The 21,573-nt window shown below is 41.7% G+C and overlaps 1 protein-coding gene across 2 annotated transcripts; it reads left to right on the plus strand.

The window, feature by feature from the left end:
- Window positions 1-73: 73 nt before the first annotated feature.
- LOC147120307 (interferon-inducible double-stranded RNA-dependent protein kinase activator A homolog A-like) lies at window positions 74-19,940 on the plus strand. 2 transcript variants are annotated; one of them, XM_085986075.1, is made up of 9 exons: window positions 74-223; window positions 2,194-2,363; window positions 7,731-7,766; window positions 13,052-13,154; window positions 13,373-13,451; window positions 13,647-13,764; window positions 15,412-15,533; window positions 16,073-16,265; window positions 16,936-19,940. In XM_085986075.1, exons 1-9 carry the CDS (start codon window positions 171-173, stop codon window positions 17,091-17,093), a joined length of 1,032 nt encoding a protein of 343 aa, XP_085842201.1. In that variant the 5' UTR covers window positions 74-170; the 3' UTR covers window positions 17,094-19,940. The 2 variants fall into 2 exon arrangements, with proteins under 2 accessions (XP_085842201.1, XP_085842202.1); XM_085986076.1 differs by lacking the exon at window positions 7,731-7,766.
- Window positions 19,941-21,573: the final 1,633 nt, after the last annotated feature.

Consider the following 21,573-nt stretch of genomic DNA (forward strand, 5'->3'; position numbering starts at 1 on the left):
ACAAGTGGGGCACACTACAATACCCAGCATTCACCGCGCCGCCCTCCCCCTTCCGCCGGAAGGAGCCGGAGCCGGAGCCGGAGCCGGGAGTGGAAGTGAGGGTTTGACGCCAAGCTCGGGACACAGAGCACCTTTTCTGCGCGGCTACAATCCTACCCCGTCGGCCCAGCATGTCTGAGGAAAGGTTTACAGCCGCGTCCAAAAGGAGCTCTGGAGGCACCAGGTGAGTGGCAGCGGCGGGGATCCACGGCCTTTCGCCGCCTTGGGCAAGGAGGTGGGGGGCCAGAGGTCATGGAGGCTCGGGTGGTGGCGCTTACTACCTGTCTGCGTACAGCTTCGCCATTAAAATCCAGGATCAGTATCGGAGACCCCCCTCCCACTGAGGCTCCTCTGATACTTCATGGATGGTGGTGGGAGGGGATAGAAACATAGAAGATAGGAGCAGGAGTTGGCCATTCGGCCCCTCGAGCCTGCTCAGCCATTCAATGAGATCATGGCTGATCATCCAAACTCAGTACCCTGTCCCTGCCTTCTCCCCATATCCCTTGATCCCTTTAGCCTTAAGAAATATATCTAACTCCTTTCTTGAATATATTTAATGAATTGGCCTCAACCGCCCTGTATGGCAGAGAATTCCACAGGTTCACCACTCTCTGGGTGAAGAAATTCCTCCTCATCTCTGTCCTAAATGGCTTACCCCTTATCCTTAGACTGTGACCCCTGGTTCTGGACTCCCCCGCCATCGGGAACATCCTTCCTGCATCTAGTCTGTCTAGTCCTGTTAGAATTTTACAAGTTTCAATGAGATCCCCTCTCATTCTTCTGAACTCCAGCGAGTATAAGCCCAATCAACGCAATCTCTCCTCATACGTCATTCCTGCCATCCCAGGTATCAGTCTGGTAAATCTTCGCTGCACTCCCTCCATGGCAAGAACATCTTTCCTCATATAAGGTGACCAAAACTGCACACAATACTCAAGGTGTGGTCTCACCAAGGCCCTGTACAACTGCAGCAAGACATCCTTCTGTACTCGAACCCTCTCGCTCCGAAGGCCAACATACCGCTTTCTTAACCGCCTGCTGCAGCTGCATGCTTACCTTCAGCGACTTGTGCACATGGACACCCAGGTCTCGTTGCATTTACCCTTCTCTCAATCTATTGCCGTTCAGATAATAACCTGCCTTCCTGTTTTTGCCACCAAAGTGGATAACCTCACATTTATCCACATTATACTGCATCTGCCCAATCACCCAACCTGTCCAAATCATACTGGAGTTTCTCGGCATCAGCTTTTGCTTTGGCTTCTTCCTAAACTCAGTTTCCCCCATCCCTCCCTTTCCCCCATCTCCAGTATTTTAATAACTAATAAACGAAAGTGTCAGAGAAAATGATAATTTTTAATGCACCCTCTGATTTTACTCCTGGGTTGCGCTCATCAGTGTCCGGATCATCAATTTTAAATTCCTGGAGACGCCAGGACAATCCTGGAGGGGTGTCAACCCTAACTCCTACCCTCTTCTATCAGAGGTTCCTGGGTCCTCTCCCTAACTCGGGGTTGCCAAGGTCTACTGTGGCACTGGTGAGATTTTCTATCTTCGTACTGATTGAGATTTAAATGTGTGGCCATTCTGAGTTGATAGGAGTGTCCAAACTTTGTGCTGGTGGACATCCTAGTTGCATGCTTTTGGTGCCCAAAAGGCCTCACAAAAACATGGCATTGTCAACCTAGTGGTGTTTCAGCTGTTGCTACCAACCCACCACAGCTGCTAAATTATCAGTTTTACAAAATTAAATATTTAATGCAACCTTGCAAGCTGAATTGCAAACTAGTGGTTTGAATTTGCCGCTCCATTTCCATTTCTAATTTTTTCATAATTATGCTGCAACCGTTGGAATTTAGTGATACTTGTGATTTGGAAAGTTTGCTCTTCATCACTTCTCTTGGTACAGTAGTTTTAGGATTTGTGTTCCAGGAGGGTGAGTTACTGGGAATTCAAAGGGCTGCATAGATTGGCCATCTCTGGGCTAGTACCAAACTCAGCATACTGGATGAGTCAATTTAAATATTTTACCAGGTTTGAGAATGTGGCTTTGCTGATTTTACATTTACATGACTGAGATAACTTGCATTCTTGGGATATTTATTGTTTATTTCTCCCATCTTTTAAATTTTGTTTATTTCAACCCCCCAGTTTGGATCAAGTGATTGCTGCAAATCCTGGGAAGACTCCTATTAGCCTGCTGCAGGAATATTGCACAAAGAATGGTAAAACCCCCCAGTATGAGCTTGTGAAATCCGAGGGTCAAGCCCACCTGCCTAGCTTCACCTTCAGAGCAACAGTGGGAGAAGTGAACTGCACAGGTCTGTCAAATGCTGGTGTATTTACCACCCCTAGCTCCCTTCATCTGTATTTTAAATCTAGTGTCCCACAAATGTCAAATATAAACAGATTCTGATAGGTACTACAGAGGCATCTGTTGCAAAGATATTCCATGTTGTACAGCAAAATTCAATTATAATTAGCACTTTTGAACCATTGACCTTTGCCCTTGGGTCATCAGCAGTATTGTACTCAACTTGATCTGTGCTGCAAAAACTTTAAGACAGCTGCTCCTATGCTAGCTCTGGTAGACAATGCTGTACTGTAACGCTGTTGCCAGTAGATGAGTCCCAAGTCTAAGCTGCTGGGCTCAATTGATATACAGGCTTGGCTAATCCTCCAGAAGGACTGTAATAATATTGCATTTCATTGTGTATATTTATACAAAACTCATAATACATGCATATTTCATGTACACTAACATCTATTTAATATATGGTAGTGTACACTTGCTGTGAGTGTAAATAGTTACTTGCTGTGTCATATTTTTCCATCGTGCCTGTCTAATGCTTTTCTACAATGCTTTAACTTTTAATTTAATTTCTATTATTTACCTTTTGGTTCATTGTTCCCATGTGATTCTCTCCTTTTGACTTCCACATCTCCTAAGTAATGATGGTACTGTTGTTAGTGCTTGAGCTCCTAACTTCCATGAGTACCATAAACTAAGTTGAACAATCTTATACAATCAGAAATAATTATCTTCAGCACTATTAAAGTGCTCAGTACACTCTCTTAAATTTCAAAAGCAGCCTCTCCCCTGATCACGCTTAGTTTGTTAAAGCTCTTTTACTGTCTTTGCCATTATACAATAAGCACTTAAAGAAATCCGGAGGAGTCAGCAGATTGGGTAGCACATCATTGCTAAACCGTCCTGTGAAAATAATTTAACCAACTTAAAGCTTTTTCCCAACTCCTGGTCCTGAACTTATTGCATGGAGTGCTTTTAGGGGATGGGGGAAGAGAGAGAAAATCTGTGCATTGGTAATACTGGGGAAGGCTTCTTTGGGGTGTGAGATCAGCTGGGGGAAGTTGGCCACATTGTTCTGGGTCCACTACTTCTGCCTCCCATAATACTGTCAAACCCAAACCCTGCCCATGTCTTCTCTAACCTCTCTCCTCAGGCCCCCCGGATCCATAACCCTTCTTCCCGACTCAGATTTGGGATCCCTCCCCTTCATATTCCTACACCTTGGAACCTCATTTCACTGTTCCTGAAACCCATCAGTATACCTAGGCCACATGAACACCTTCCCACTGTTACCAGCCCCCCGGATACCACATCCAATACTTCCACACCTCCCACTATTTCTATATATCCCACAAACACCCTGCCCAATATTCGCACTAATAATGTTGATTACCAGAGCCAATATCTCACTAATGAGTTTTGGTTAACTCAGTTTATTGTCTTTCTCTCCATACGATCCTCTAAGGGATTAATTTAACTTCCACCTATATTTTCATCTTCATCCAATCCTGAGTTGAAGTCGGTGTTTGACGTTCAACTAAAACTCGCACCTGCACAGTACGTTCAAAACTGTACTCTCAGCTGCTACTATCTGCCCTTGTTCCCCCACTGATCTTTTATTTTATTCTCTAGTTAAGCACCATCTGTATCCCTATCCCCAATCGGGTGTCAGTCATTCTGTGTATCCCACTCCTCACCCAGGTGATCTCATTAATTTTTTCCACACATTTTGACTCTCAACATTTATTCCATACTCTTCAAAACTGCTGCATCTATATTTATCATTACACCTTAATGTGATGCACTTTAAACATACTATGCATAAGCAGTGCCACAGGACATTTGTGCAAAAATGGTATATCTGGTGCATGTTTAATGTTTGTCACACTTCAGATATCACAATTATTTACCAGTGTATGTATAGAAAGTCTTGCATCCAGCACATCAGACACATTGGAAATGTCATGCACAAAAATATGTTGCAGTTACATCTGCTTGGCCCAGATATCCTTAAAACACATCACAACTCCCCATTCTTCTCTGGAGAAAAAAGTAATTTCCTGGTCTTCCCCAAAATAGAAGGCAAGGATTTACATCAGCTGTCAAGCTAGAGAATCGGGAGACTGAGGAACCCTTCCTTTCTGCTCAATCTCAAAGGCCAGCATTATTTTAAAGAAACAAATTTCCTTTAGTAGCAGAATGTAGCCTCTAATTGACCTCAGGATGTGATTTAGAGCACTTCTCCAGTAAGTAGCTGAGCAGCCAGATGTAATTTCTGCTTTGCTCTAATTACACTTTGTGGCTTTAATCTGTACTGTAAATTCTATGTTTAAAAAAAAAAGGGACAGGCCACATTAAACACAACTCTACATCAGCAGAAGACATAATATTTCTGACTGTCTTTTGCACTTATTAGGAAAAGGCATTGTGATATAAATACTCTACTTGTATACATTGTGCATTATGTAGTATAACATCCGTCATAAAACAGCGTATCAAATTATCTTGAGAAACACCACAGGAAATCTAATCAGGTCAGATTTCTTAATTAACAACTTGCTTTTATATACTGCCTTTAATGTACAACAATGTCCCAAGGTGCTTGTGCTTCTTCTTCTTAGGCAGTCCCTCGGAACCGAGGATGACTTGCTTCCACGTTAAAAATGAGTTCTCAGGTGACTGATAAGTCGAATGCGGGACCTACAGTCTCTGTCACAGGTGGGGCAGACGGTGGTTGAAAGGGGTGGGTGGGGTGCTTGGGTTGATGTGCGCTCCTTCCGCTTGGCTTCCGCTTGCTCCTGGCGAAGAGACTCGAGGTGTTTGGTGCCTTCCCGGATGCTTCTCCTCCACTTTGTGCGGTCTTGGGCCAGGGATTCCCAGGTGTCGGTGGGGATGTTGCACTTTTTCAAGGAGGCTTTGAGGGTGTCCTTGAATCGCTTCCTCTGCCCACTTGGGGCTCTCTTGCTGTGTCGGAGCTCCGAGTAGAGTGCTTGTTTTGGGAGTCTCGTATCGGGCATGCGGACGATGTGAAGCATAGAGAGACAAAAATGAACTGTGAACCAAAGGGGGGAGATGTTCGTAGGAGTGACCAGAAGCTTGGTCAAAGGGTTCGGCTTTAATGCGAGCCTTGTTGGGGGTGGGGCAGGCCAACAAGATTAGGGTGAGAATTCCAGAAGGTTGGGCCTAGACGGCAGAAAGTCTGAGGTTTAGAGGGGATTTGAGGTGAAATGTTTTCACCCAGAGGGCGGTGGGGGGTCTGGAACTCGCTGCCTGAAAGGGTGGTAGAGGCAGAGACCCTCATCAGATTTAAAAAGTACTTTGGATATGCACTTGAAGTGCCAAAACCTACAAAGCTACGGCCCAAGTGCTAGAAAGTGGGATTAGGGTGGATCGCTCTTTGTTGGCCGGCACGAACAAGATGGGCGGAATGGCCTCCTTTTGTGCTGTAAATTTCTATGATTCTATGAAGGCATGGCTGTCAATTTTGGGGCAAAAGGTGAGGAAGATGAACAAGAGGATAGACTTGAGGAACACCGAGTTCTGGGGGGATTGGTGGGATGAACTATCAGATAAGGGAGAGGCCATGAAGGATTTGAAATACGAGAATGAAAATTTTTAATTGGAGGCTTTGGGGGACCAGGCGCCAATGTAGGTCAGCAAGGACAGGGGTAATGGGTGAGTAAAACTTAGTGTAGGATAGGATACAGGCAGCAGACCTGGATGAGCTCAAGTGGAAGATGGGAGGCTGGCCAGTGTCATTTTCTTTACAATTGATCAAACTTGAGTTGGGTTTGAGGACATTTCAAATCTCAGTAAAATATTTTTAATACTCTAAGAGAAAAGTTGCAAAATGGTGACATTGATTTTTTTTTAAATTTTACACTGTCTGAAAGCGGTTTACTGTGCCAAGCCACTGTTGACCGTAACAACTACCATTTAACACCTGACTTTATAATGGCAGATGAGATCTTGAGCTAAACTGGTGGTCTTTTTAATGTCAGTTTTTCTCAGTATGGTGAATGAACAGAGGTTAAGTGCTTAAATTATTCAAACTGAATTTCAGTTACGACATTGTATCCGGATATATTTGTCACTGTGCAAGGTTATTGACAAATATAGTAAATAACTGGTGTTCATTCAATTGTGTGCTAGACAAACTAGGAGATAGATCATTGTAAATTTTAATGAGCAAAAACTAATGCGAGGAGGCACAATTTGTAAATATCAGCATTTTTTATGCAGTTAGAACACAGGCTGAACAAAGGATCAGGGCACTTGGGATGGACCTAGTTTCTGTAAAATCAGCTGATTAAGGAGCCGAGTACAGAGTTGGATCATTCCCATGCATTTCATACCTTGCATAGTTGTTATGGATCTGAAATAAGTGACACAATTCCAATCTCTGTTGATTTGCAGCTTATGTCCCATGCTGCTGATGTGTCCATGAAGTGAAATTCATGGGGAAGATCTCTCTCTTTAAACAGCTGACTTTGCAGAAGCTCTTGAGTTTAGTTTTGTAAGTAGAATGTGCAGAAATTAACAAACTGCTTAGAAGATTGATGTCATCTGGCACCATTTGGGTTTGGAAAAATGGGTATTGGGATACCAAATCTTGGTTCCAATACAACGTGGAAAATTGGAATTGGAATGAAGGGGAAGACATTCCACTAGGTTTCCGTGGCATTGCAGAGTACTTGCATCCTGAATTCTCAGTATTCTTCTTTTGTTATTCACTAATCGTTACACCCAAAACTTTCTCCTGAATTTCAGTTTTCTCTGTAATCACATTTTAGCAAAATAATTCTACAGTATTTTTGATTGATGTTCTTGGGATGTGGGCAATGCTTGCATAGTAGCATTTATTGCCCATGTCTAGCTGCCCTGAAGACATTAAGAATCAACTATATACTGTGGGACTGGAGTTGCATGTTGGCCAGACCAGATAAGGGCGGCATGTCTCTTCCCTGAAGATGTTTTTGTTTTGTTTAAAAAAAAAAGCAACTTTCGTGATCACTTTTTTCTGGTGCCAGTCTACAAATGACCAGTATTATTGAATTCAATTTCACAACTTGCCATGGCGGGATTTGAACTAGTGATCTCTAGGTAGCTAGTTCAGTACCAAACCACTACACTACCCGATAATCCTGTTCTACAAAAAAATCACATTCTAGCAAAAAGAGTTACTGCTGCCAGGACAGTTCCTTATCCATCCCACTATATACCCTTTAAAATATATTTTTAACTGTTATTTGGTATAATACTCCTGTCTTTATAAAGCGGAGTATCCTCTAACTTACCCTCAGCAGCATGATAAATATATTTAATTTGCTTTGCTTTAAGGGCTTGACATATGATTACACAACTTTCATGTTTTTAGGAGGAAAATACTGCTTTTTGTCTTTCACACTGCCACGTGAGTGTAACCCAGCAGTTAAGTGTTAAAATGAGTAGATTTTGTCTAGTTACAGAATGCATGTTGCTTCAGGTGGATAATCTTGCTCTATTTTAATTGTGGAAATAAATATGTAAAGTATAAGCTTACACAAACTGTTGCATAAACTAGGACTTAAATTCTGACTCTGATGGTTTAGCACCTGAGCCATAGGATGTGTTGTAAGAATGTCATCTAGCTGGATTGCTGTCAGTTTACTGGCTGTCTGTCTGGCAACCATTTAACTGGCGATGACATATTTAAAAAAAAATCATAAGTGGTGTGGGATAGAAGTGAAATCTTGGGAATCAATTTGCTATGTTATTTAACGAATGGGAGGATCTAACTGAATTATAATTCTTTGAATGTCAGGAATGTATGTTGGATAATGTCTTTTCTAAAGTGTCCTTAGATTTCTGTTTACACTAGCAGAAATATATTTCATAGTTTACAAGAGATTAGAATTAGAAAGGAGCACAGATTTACTGCAATTAAAGGGATGCAGTATACAAAAAAAAATTACATTTCTATAGCGCCTTTCATGACCACCGGACATCCCAAAGCGCTTTACAGCCAATGAAGTACTTTTTGGAGTGTAGTTACTGCTGTAATGTAGGAAACGCGGCAGCCAATTTGCGCACAGCAAGCTCCCACAAACAGCAATATGATAACGACCAGATAATCTGTTTTTTGGTTGAGGGATAAATATTGGCAAAGACACCAGGGAGAACTCCCCTGCTCGTCTTCAAAATAGTGCCATGGGTTCTTTTAGCAGAGGGCAGACGGGGCCTCGGCCTAACGTCTCATCCATAAGATGGCACCTCCAACAGTGCACTGGAGTGTCAGCCTAGCTTTATATGCTCAAGTCCCTGGAGTGGGACTTGAACCCACAATCTTCTGACTGAGCCACAGCTGAACCTAATACAATACACAGTAGTATTACAAAGCAGAAATGGTTGTATATTCTTGCAATGCCGGGTCTGCAGGTACTGTTTCAATTGATCAGGATCCATGAGTGCTTGCAACAGAGTGGTTGCTAAGGGAATGTTCGTTCAAACAGGATTAAGGGAAGATTGCTGTTGTAATTGAAAAACTTGCCACGTTCTCTTTTTTGCCCATATACAAAGTGGGTATATGTAAAGGATCCCCTTGGAATGAGTGACCATAACATGGTTGAATTCCATATTCAATTAGAGGGTGAGAAGGTTGGATCTCAAACAAGTGTGCTGAGCTTGAATAAAGGAGACTATGAAGGTATGAGAGCGGAATTGATTAGAGTGGATTGGGAAAATAGATTAAAGGGTAAGACGATACATGATCAGTGGTGTACATTTAAGGAGTTATTTTACAACTTCCAAAAAATATATATTCCACTGAGGAAAAAAGGGTGTAAAAGAAAAGATAGCCATCCGTGGCTAAGTAAAGTAATTAAGGATAGTATCCGGCTAAAAACAAGGGCATATAAGGTAGCCAAATCTAGTGGGAGGATAGAAGATTGGGAAGTCTTTAAAAGACAGCAAAAAATAACTATAAAAGATTGATTAAGAAAGGGAAGATAGATTATGAAAGTAAATTAGCAAAAAATATAAAAAGATAGCAAAAGTTTCTATAGTTATATAAAAAGAAAAAGGGTGGCTAAAGTAAATGTTGGTCCCTTAGAGGATGAGACCGGGAAATTAATGGTGGGAAACATGGAGATGGCAAAAACACTGACTGAATATTTTGTATCAGTATTTACAGTAGAGGACACTAAGAATATCCCAACACTGGCCAAACAGGGGGCTATAGGGGGGGGGAGGAGCTAAACACAATCAAAATCACTAAGGAAGTGGTACTCGGTAAAATAATGGGACTCAAGGCGGATAAATCCCCTGGACCTGATGGCTTACATCCTAGGGTCTTGAGGGAAGTGGCGGTAGGGATTGTGGATGCATTGGTAATAATTTTCCAAAACTCCCTGGACTCAGCAAAGGTCCTGGCAGATTGGAAAACTGCTAATGTAACACCCTTATTTAAAAAGGGTAGTAGGCAGAAGGCTGGAAACTATAGACCAGTTAGCCTAACATCTGTGGTTGGTAAAATTTTAGAGTCCATTATTAAGGAGACAGTAACGGGATATTTGGATAAACATAATTTAATAGGACAAAGTCAGCATGGTTTTATGAAGGGGAAGTCATGTTTGACAAATTTGCTTGAGTTCTTTGAGGAAGTAACATACAGGGTGGATAAAGGGGAACCAGTGGACGTAGTGTATTTAGACTTCCAAAAGGCATTTGACAAGGTGCCACACAAAAGATTATTGCTCAAGATAAAAAATCATGGGATTGGGGGTAATATTCTGGCATGGGTGGAGGATTGGCTATCTAATAGAAAGCAGAGAGTTGGGATAAATGGTTCATTCTCAGACTGGCAATCAGTAACTAGTGGTGTTCCGCAGGGGTCAGTGCTGGGTCCCCAACTCTTTACAATCTATATTAACGATTTGGAGGAGGGGACCGAGTGTAACATATCAAAGTTTGCAGATGATACAAAGATGGGAGGGAAAGTAGCGAGTGAGGAGGACATAAAAAACCTGCAAAGGGACATAGACAGGCTAAGTAAGTGGGCAGAGATTTGGCAGATGGAATACAATACTGGAAAGTGTGAGGTTATGCACTTTGGCAGGAAAAATCATAGAGCAGGTTATTATCTTAATGGCAAGAAACTGGAAAAGTACTGAAGTACAAAGGGATCTGGGGGTCCTGGTGCACAAAACTCAAAGTTAGTATGCAGGTGCAGCAAGTGATCAAGAAGGCCAATGGAATGTTGGCTTTCATTGCTAGGGGGATAGAATATAAAAACAGGGAGGTATTGCTGCAGTTGTACAAGGTATTGGTGAGACTGCACCTGGAATACTGCATACAGTTTTGGTGTCCATACTTAAGAAAAGACATACTTGCTCTTGAGTCAGTACAAAGAAGGTTCACTCGGTTAATCCCGGGGATGAGGGGATGGACATATGAGGAGAGGTTGAGTAGATTGGGACTCTACTCATTGGAGTTCAGAAGAATGAGAGGCGATCTTATTGAAACATATAAGATTGTGAAGGGGCTTGATCGGGTGGATGCGGTGAGGATGTTCCCAATGATGGGTGAAACTAGAACTAGGGGGCATAATCTTAGAATAAGGGGCTGCTCTTTCAAAACTGAGATGAGGAGAAACTTCTTCACTCAGAGGGTAGTAGGTCTGTGGAATTTGCTGCCCCAGAAAGCTGTGGAAGCTACATCATTAAATAAATTTAAAACAGAAATAGACAGTTTCCTAGAAGTAAAGGGAATTAGGGGTTACGGGGAGCGGGCAGGAAATTGGACATGAGTCTAGGTTCGGAACGGTCATGGCCCTGTGGGTAGCGGAGCGGGCCCAGGGGCCGTGTAGCCTGGTCCTGCTCCTACTACTTGTGTTCTAATTCTGTTAGATTTCAGGAGATGGTTCTATTAACAGGGATTAGTGGAGACCTCGGGAACAGGCTGCCAGCTAGGAGTCCTTTAAGTGTAAATTGGGCCTGTTCCTGGCTGGGGTGGAGATCACCTCTTACAGAAGGTAAGCACTGTAGGAAATACAGGGACAGAGTGATCTCCTGGACGAGCTTCGATCGCCTAGATGGGTCGGAGAGGAATTTCCCAGATTTTTTCTCCCAAATTGGCCATTGGGTTTTTTATCTGGTTTTTCGCCTCTCCCGGGAGATCACATGGGTTCGGGTGGGATGGAGAGTGATAGTAGATTTGAGGTTAGGATCAGATCAGCCATGATCTTATTGAATGGTGGAGCAGGCTCAAGGGGCCGATTGGCCTACTCCTGCTCCTATTTCTTATGTTCTTATATTTTAACAAGGTGGCTTCTTGAACCCCTACCTGTGTGTTGAGGAGAGGGAGGCTTCATAAGAAATAAATATTTCCTTCTTAGGAAGCACAATAGGCCAAAATCGGTGTTCCTCTTCAGAAAGTTGAAATCCTTTCATATTATATACATCATGTAACACTTCCTATTCGACCACAGAACTGATAATGTAAGGTTAAAAGACCAAGGTGGGTATACCTACTTGTAATACTTTTTTTTTGGGGTGGGGGGCACGCAGGAGGAGAAAATGGAACCAAAACAGCGGTTAAGCCTCGAGTTTGCCAGTGCAGATTCTGTGTTTCTGGTTTTGAATTGGCAGTTGGGTCAAATACAGCACAGTATTTTCATAGTGGGGTTTTGCTTTCCCTTTACCATGTCTGTGACAGCGTCACTTCATTAAATGATTGCTGCTTGCATTATCACAGAATCACACAGAATCACAGAAACCCCACAGTGCAGATAGAGGCCATTTCAGCCCATCGAGCCTGCACCGACACATATCCCACCCGATCCCCGTAACCCCATGTATTTAATCCCCCTAACACTACGGGTCAATTTATCACAGCCAATCAACCTAACCCGCACATCTTTGGACTGTGGGAGGAAACCGGAGCACCCGGAGGAAACCCACGCAAACACGGGGAGAATGTGCAAACTCCACACAGACAGTCACCCGAGGCCGGATTCGAACCCGGGTCCCTGGCGCTGTGAGGCAACAGTGCTAACCACTATGCCACCATGCTGCCACGAAGGGGATCAAGTTTGCTTTCTTCCTTGTGCCAATTGTTTTATAATCTTCTGTTTTTCTTTAAAGTTTTGGTAACTCAATACCAGTTATTTTGTCCTTGTTTTGGCTAAAAATAAAGCCGTGCAGAATTGTGCATACACCGTATTCTAATTCCCCTTTCTTCTTTCCTCCTTTACCCCCCTTATCCCCCCCGCCTACCCCCTTTATTCCCCCCCTCATCCCTTCCCCCCCCGCCTACCCCCCTTATTCCCCCCTCATCCCTTTCCCACCCCCCATCCTCCTCCCCTCCCCCCCTTCCCTCTCCCTCCCTCCTCCCCCTCTACCTCTTTCCCCCCTTCCCTTCCCCCCCTCCCTTCCCTTCCCTTCCCCATCCCCCGCAGGGCAGCGGCCGGCCGTCAACTGCGCGGCCCCAAAAAAGCCCTGGCAACGCCGAGCCCCCCCATATATATCTCTATCATGTCGCGTACATCTTTTAAACAACAAATAGGCTTCTTCCACATCCTGTGCATACAGAATAGATGAATGTAACATTGTCCTAATGAGTGTTTTAATGGTATATATTTTTAGTACAATATCAACCTACTAACTATTGCAGTCAAATGTTGCTATCCCAAGTAGATAATTGATATTTCCATGGTTGTAGGCCAGGGTCAAAGCAAGAAGGCTGCAAAACACAAAGCAGCAGCAGCTGTTCTTAATGTTCTGAATGGAGGAATTCCGCAAGACTCTGTATATGATGGCATAAGGTGAGATGGCAGCTAGATATCATAAACTGTTGGATATTTAATTTGCACAATCTTAATGTTTAGTTAACACCTGACCAAATGCACAGCTCATTTCTATTCATTGAAGTGTTTTTGCTTTTAACAGTACAAGAGATCAACATGTTAAAAAATAAGTGCAGTACTGCTTTATTCCTGGACTGGATGTTTTATGAAATACAAATCTGTTACACTCTTTTCAGCTATGCTTTGTCAGATCCAGAACCTATTACTTCCTCAAAGCAGCCACAAAATCCTCCCAACCCTATTGGTACACTTCAGGTGAGATGAGGATAGTCCTCTTTCTTTCAGTTAGTCTGCTGTTTTAATTGTAATTGGTTTGCTCTATGACTGCATTGGTATTATTTTTGGTGTATTTTTATTTGTAATAATTATCTTCAGTAACTTATTACAGTAGCAGCTAGTCCAGGGTTTCTGAGATTTGTACAGAGAGATTACTAATGTATGGTTTACTAGGAATTGGTTGTGCGGAAAGGATGGAGACTGCCAGATTACACCATTGCCGAAGAATCAGGCCCTGCTCACAAGAGAGAATTTACAATGATTTGCAAGGTAGAAAAATTTGTTGAAACAGGTATGAATCATGAATATTATATGTAAAGTCCAAGTTGAGTCTTCGTCATAGTTCTAAATGGGATAGTATTTGCGGTTTAGTATATATACTTATAAACATTGAGTATAAAATAATTGTGTGAATTAATTTGCATAGGTCATAAACTCTATCCTATATTAGTGAAGCGTTTGGTGGATTCCATCTTGCTGTGCAGGATGAGAGCCAAGATTAGAGTGTGCGTAAATCCATTACAGGAAACTTTGGTTTATACAGAGGTTATATGTCCGGAATACTCGATCTAACGGCAAAAATCAGGAGCCGTTTTTTTAGTTCTCGTTGCTTTTTTTTTCCCCAGTCAGGCACTGCAAGGTCTAGCTATAGCAACAGCTTCAGCTAGAGACGCTTGCAGCTGCAGCCGACTGTTTTGTAGCTGTTGCTAAGCAACAGGGTTTGTTGATTCACACGGAGCTTTTCAGTTCCGTATCTCTCAACATTCACAGAAATCACAGAAACCCCACAGTGCAGATAGAGGCCATTTTGGCCCATCGAGCCTGCACCGACACATATCCCACCCTATCCCCGTAACCCCACGTATTTAATCCCCCTAACACTAAGGGTCAATTTATCATAGCCAATCAACCTAACCCGCACATCTTTGGACTGTGGGAGGAAACCGGAGCACCCGGAGAAAACCCACGCAAACACGGGGAGAATGTGCAAACTCCACACAGACAGCCACCCGAGGCCGGATTCGAACCCGGGTCCCTGGCGCTGTGAGGCAACAGTGCTAACCACTATGCCACCGCACCAACATTAATGCTGGTATGTCTGGCACTTTTGATGGTACGGCACCAGCTCGGTCCCGTCAGTGCCGGATATCAGAGTTTCCTGTATTATTGTCTGACACTTAAATATGTTTCACTTAGGAAGAGTAGTATCTGGAGGACAATGATTTCATATCTATGATATTAGTTACTTCTATTAAGTAATCTTGTGATTTTTTTCCTCTGTAAACTCATCTTTTGGGTTATAAATGACAAATGTAGTGACAGTTCTTTTAAAAAGTGCTGAAGCACAGCTCTTCAGTCTTTCCAGTCCTATCACCTGATGCGCAGTTTCAATCTGTGCCCTTGGTGGGGAAATGCATAATATACAAACTGGTACAATGTTGACAAATCCAGCACCTGCACAACTCAGTTAAGTATCTTGTTGCAGGAGGCCACAGGGTCGCGGAGGGAAAATAGCAAGAGTAGTTTGAAGCTGTTTGAGAGAAGGGGGTTTCAGTGGCATAGAGTAAAATCTCATACCCAGTGCAACTAAGAGGAGGGATCACGGCGACATGGTGGAGAAATGACATGTGCAGTCCACATCACTTGAGATCTCCTCATTTAAAACCCACCTCTGACCAAGTTTTTGGTTACTTCTGCAACTATCCCCTTTGCCTTGGTGTCCATATTTTGAGTGTCTCCTGATGCATCTTGAGATGTTTCTCTACATTAAAGGCAGCATATAAATGCAAGTTGTTGAGTAAAGTAATTGCATATGATGCAGGTAAAAAAGTTAACTGCAATACACTACAGAAATTAGAAGTTACAAACTCAAGTTTTAAGCAAAAGTGTACTTAATTAAAAATTCATAGTTCAATGACAATTTTGTACTTATGTGCAGGTTGTGGTACTTCGAAAAAATTGGCAAAACGAGATGCTGCAGAAAAGATGGTTGCCAAACTACAGAATATTCCTGCAGGCTGGAAGAGGGGAGACGAGTTCAATACTGATGATATTTCATTGGTAAGACTACGGTAAAAGCAGTAAAGTTTGAAGTGTGCCGTAAAAGGTTTACACCGAGACAAAATGATAGCAGTTTGCAATTACCCGGATGTGGTTACAATTCTAACAAAGCTGAAATCTGAGACTTTTGACCGTCACCTGCCTCAAGCAAGGAACATGAGTGGATGGTGAGATCAAGATCAGGGAAAACATAAATTGGAGACAGGAAGTTTAAAAGTTAAGTTTTCAGCTTCAAATGCTAATGGTGTGAATTAAACCATCAAATTTATTTCCATTTCGGATATGATTTTGAAATTAATAAATACAAGTACACTATTTTTGTCACCATGACAACTGAAAATGGGAAGAATAAAACTTAAGATTACTTGCCTTCAATTTATTTTCTGTTCACTGCACGTCCTGGTTCCAGGTTAAGGGAGAAGAAGCTCTTAATTTGATCAAGTGAAGCAATTTTGGGTTTCCATGTTTTACCTTTTATTTTGGTCAGATCTGCTATGTAAATGTCAAATAGTCAAACTTCAAGCTTGTATGTGCTTCAGATATCTGGAGGTAAATGGGATGGTTCAAGGGAAAAGATGTTGGCATGCACCTGGGACCTGCTAAGAAATTCACCTGGAGAAAAAATTAACCAACTGAAGAGGAGTCCACTCAGCATTCCAAACACTGACTACACTCAGATGTTGGCAGAAGTGGTAGAAGAACAAGGATTTGATGTCACCTACCTGGATATAGGTATGGTACATTATATAAAAGCCTGTCAGGTTTGGTTACTTAAATGTAAAATGTTCAGCCCTGTTTTGAGAGGTGAAAATCATTAGCTATTTAAATGGAATCGTCAGTCAGAATATTTGGTTAACACTAGCATTATTTATATTTCTAAAATGCTCAGTTGGGAGTCTACTAGTCATCTCATAGCTCTTGCACTTTAAGTGGAAGTTGCATTGTAGGACTATGACTAATCTTGCTATGAAACTTCCACTTCTCACCCACAATAACTGTAGTCTACATCTCAACCGTACTAAACTTATCGACCATAATTGTTTTTTTTACACTATATGCTAATGTATGTATATCTTGAGTTTAATCCATATAATGACATTTGTCCAGTTCATTTTTTGAAATGGGCCCAAAGTACAAAGTATTTTTTGTATTGCTACTGTAATTCAGATCGGTTTTTAACAGCCACATCTGTACTGGTTGTAACCAGTATTCATTTCAAATGGGCCTTGACTATAATGATGGCTAGATGGGAAATCACTTTCTGTTTATGAATGATGCATTGTGCAGCTGTTCTTCATGAATAGCTAAAGTGAAGCCATCTTTCTATAAAGGCTACATGATTGTTATTGTTTGGCCTGTACTCAACTTAGGAAAAATAATTACATTTTCTTTTTTGTTACAGATGAGCTGACGGTGAATGGTCAGTATCAGTGTTTGGCTGAACTCTCAACTCGGCCAGTTACTGTGTGCCATGGTACAGGAATTTCTCGTGGTAATGCTCACAATGATGCTGCCCACAATGCACTGCAATATTTGAAGATTATGGCTGGAAGAAATTAAACAAAGATACAAGTTTCATCCATATGGCACTATAAGAGAAGTTAACCAATTCCAAGAAAAGTATTTTTCTAAACTACATGATTGAAATACAGAGAGAGATTTTAAGCTACATTTAAAGTGTACATGCACAGAACCATCTGTTTTGAGTGTTTCCTTAGTAGGAAAAGACCTGGACTATTTTAATGAATTACACAGTACCTTTATAGAAGCAATATATAGAGGAACTGATTTTTAACATTTCCTCCCCCCCCCCCCCCCCCATATAACAAATGGAGGTATTATTAGATTTTTTTTAATGGAAAATAAAGTAATCAGATACACAAGTGCTCCTGTATGTGTATTTAGTGTAATTTATTAATGTATGGCATTTTTGTCCAATAGAAACACATATTTGGAGACAGAGACTTTACCAGTTAATTTTTATAAAAACTAACACTTGGAACATTCAGCAGGATTTTATTGACTCAAAGCTACAAAAACAGGCATCAGCATTTAAAAAAAAATAATGTTGAATCTTTTTATTTAGGGATATGTAAAGTTAGTTAGTTCCCCCACTCCCCTTTAACTCTGCAGCCCCCTGTCCTGTGCAGCATGGTTCATATTGGGAACTGACTGAGAAAAGGATCAATTGAACGTCTATCCTCTTGTGTCCCAGATTGTCACTTTATTGCAATATTTTTTAATGGTATTTGATGAAGCTTAGTCTAACAAACAGAGAGTAGGGATAAACTAGTGGGGTGCCGCAAGGATAGTGTTGGGGCTTCGGCTATTTACAATCTATATTAATGACCTAGATGAAGGGACTGAGTGTAATGTATCCAAGTTTGCTGATGATACAAAGCTAGGTGGGACAGTAAGCTGAGGAGAACAGAGAGTCTGCAAAAGGATATAGATAAATTAGGTGAGTGGGCAGTAAGGTGGCAGATGGAGTATAATGTAGGGAAATGTGAGGTTATTCACTTTGGTAGGAAGAATAGAAAAACAATATTTTTTTAAATGGTGAGAAACTTTTAAATGTTGGTGTTGACAGAGATTTGGGTGTCCTCGTGCAAGAAACACAAAGCTAGCATGCAGGTAGAGCAAGTAATAAGGAAGGCAAATGGCATGTTGGCCTTTATTGCAAGAGGGTTGGAGTACAAGAATAAGGAAGTCTTGCTACAATTGTACAGGGCCTTGGAGACCACACCTGGAGCACTGTGCACAGTTTTGGTCTCCTTATCTAAGGAAGGATATACTTGCCTTGGAGGCGATGCAACGAAGGTTCACTAGATTGATTCCTGGGATGAGAGGGCTGTCCTATGATGAGAGATTGTGTAGAATGGGCCTATACTCTCTGGAGTTTAGAAGAATGAGAGGTGATCTCATTGAAACATACAAGATTCTGAAGGGGATTGACAGGGTAGATGCTGAGAGGTTGTTTCCCCTGGCTGGAGTGTCTAGAACTAGGGGGCATAGTCTCAGGAGAAGGGGTAGGCCATTTAAAACTGAGGAGGAATTTCTTCACTCAAGAGGGTAGTGAATCTTTGGAATTCTCTGCCCCAGAGGGCTGTAAATGCTGAGTATTTGAGTATATTCAAGGCTGAGATAGATAGATATAGATTTTTGGAATCAAGGGATATGGAGATCAGGCGGGAAAGTGGAGTTGAGGTCGATAATCAGCTATGATCTTACTGAATGGCAGAGCAGGCTTGAGAGGCTGTATGGCCTACTCCTGCTTTTATTTCTTATGTTCTTAGTCATTCAAAAATATTTTATCAGTTCGGCAGTATACCAAAGTAATTACAATATCAAATGGTGGGTAGGTGAAGAACGACTGACATTTTTGTTCTTGGCATTTAACAAACATGTTACATGTGAATATTGAGGCCCAATGTAAGTTTTTATTGTAACTGATTTTTATATTAATCCTGAGCTATCAAGCATTTATGCTTCTTCTGTACCAGACAATTTTTTTTTTAAATAGAACCATCAACTTTTTAGAAGTGAGTATAAACACACATTTTTCCATAGCTTTATAAGCTGATACATTTGTGCTAATGTTGAAAGTGGGAAAGACTATGGCAAGATTTATTTGTATTTTCTTTGAGACCCTGGACAGTTTTCCATAATCAGTTTTAACTTTTTTCAGTTAGCATTTTAACATGTTGACAATCTGAAAATATATTTGCATAACTCAACCAGATAACCTGGGAGGCCATATCACAATCACTGCATGTCGTTAGTGTACCATGCAGCATCTGGATTTTTCCCTTTCATTCATTAAAGTAATCCTGGCTATTGACCGCTGTTCATTTAATAAATGAAAATCTAAACTAATACAAAGTTTAAATCTGTGTCGTGTCTGTGCTCCAAATAGCATCTGGATGCACTAATTCCTGCTCTACCATATCATGTACATTTGGGATAATAGTTCTTGTACAAGCAAAACATTCTATTCTAACATCCCTAGATAACAATCTAGAGATTGACTTTAGAGGACTGTGCTTGTAAGAGTGTTTTGTTTTCAATCTTTGTATATTAAAGAAAAAGTAAGTAGCTATTTACAAAATGCACCATTGATAATTATATAAATCCATCTGAAGACTTAAATTAATTATGTAAATGATTAGTGCGTTCAGTCATTTTATATTTGATTGGTTCAAGATAGCCAGTTGGAAGCCTCAGGAAATTTATCTTCATATCATAGACCTCAAGTTTCAGGCCTTCCATTGTCTGTGACCAATGTGGCATTTACTTTTTCTGTACATCATTTATATTTCACTGGCTGTATGAGAACTGTCGCTGTGTTATCAAGTAATTTAATTTTATAGGAAAACTGAAGAACTGAATAAATGTATTGTGTAAAAACATGTGTATTCAATTTGCTTGTAAATATTGGCCTAGCAATTTGGCCACGCAGTGCCTGTTTGTTGGGCGCTAAGCGGCCTCCTAATCCTCCAATATGGTGGGTAGGAAATGTGCTGCCTGCCATATTGGATAAGGTGGTTGTGCTTGCCTCAGGAACATTCGAAGGTGGAAATAATATTTAAATTAGGTTCCTGCGCTTCTTGCAGGACCCGGTCTCTATTTTCGAATGCCCCAGCACTTGCCTCGTGCTAAACTCTTACATCACAACGTGGCCCAAGTGGCAGAAAGTGTTCCTCCTGACCCCAGATTAAAAGAACGTGCCCCGCCCCTGTTTTTTTAAGGAAGTGCCCAGCATCATAAAATTTTATAACATCAAAGCTAAATGGTTGCAAACGTCACAAATATCAAACATATTTCTAAAGGGGTGCTGATGTGTCGTAGATAGCTTAATGAAATGGAATATCATGAAAAAGAGGCAATTGATTTATACAACATGTATTGAGTATTCAGTTTATTAAATATTTGCCATACTCTAGGCCATTGTTTTTAATCATAGCAGGTGAATGTAGATATTAATGTACAAAAGGCAATGTAATTCTAATGTATGTACAAAATCAGTGCAACATAGTTATGTTACTAGACTATTGATCCGGAGATGTCGGTTCAAATCCCACCATGGCAGTTGGGGAATTTAAATTGTTAATTAAATAAATCTGGAATTAAAAAGCTAGTATCAATAATGGTGACCATGAAACTATCGGATTGTCATAAAAACCCATATGGTTCACTAATGTCCTTTAGGGAAGGAAATCTGCCATCCTTACCTGGTCTGGCCTATGTGTGACTCCAGACCCACAGCAATGTGGTTGACTTTTAACTGCCCTCTGAAATAGCCTAGCAAGCCACTCAGTTGTACACAACCGCTACGAAATAAGAATAAAAACAGACGGACCACCCGGCATCGACCTCAGCACCAGCACACTTAGCCTATTTGACCCTGCAAAGTCTCCTCACCAACATCTGGGGACTTGCGCCAAAATTGGGAGAGCTGTCCTACAGACTAGTCAAGCAACAGCCTGATATAGTCATACTCACAGAATCATACCTTTCAGCCAATGTCCCAGACTCCTCCATCACCATCCCATGGCATATCCTGTCCCACCGACAGGACAGACCCACCGGGGTGGCAGTACTGTTATATAGTTGGGAAGGAGTGGCCCTGGGAGTCCTCATGGCTTTAGGTCAAGCATAGGCAAGGAAACCTCCAGATAATTATCACCTACTGCCCTCCCTCAGCTGATGAATTAATACTTCTCCATGTTGAACACCACTTGGAAGAAGCACAGAATGTACTCTGGGTGGGGACCTTCAATGTCCATCACCAAGAGTGGCTCGGTAGCACCACTACTGACTGAGCTGGCTGAGTCCTGAAGGACATAGCTACCAATCTGGGCCTGCGACAGGTGGTGAGAGAACAAACACGAGGGGGAAAAACTTACTTGACCTCGTCCTCACCAATCTACCTGTTGCAGATGCATCTGTCCATGACAGCATTGGTAGCAGTGACCACCGCACAGTCGTTATCTTCACACCCTCCATCGTGTTGTGTGGCACTACCACCATGCTAAATGGG

This window comes from Somniosus microcephalus, chromosome 4 (genome assembly GCF_052327205.1).
Source record: "Somniosus microcephalus isolate GS21.2 chromosome 4, FLI_Smic_1.0, whole genome shotgun sequence".
In the NCBI taxonomy this organism is placed as follows: domain Eukaryota; kingdom Metazoa; phylum Chordata; class Chondrichthyes; order Squaliformes; family Somniosidae; genus Somniosus; species Somniosus microcephalus.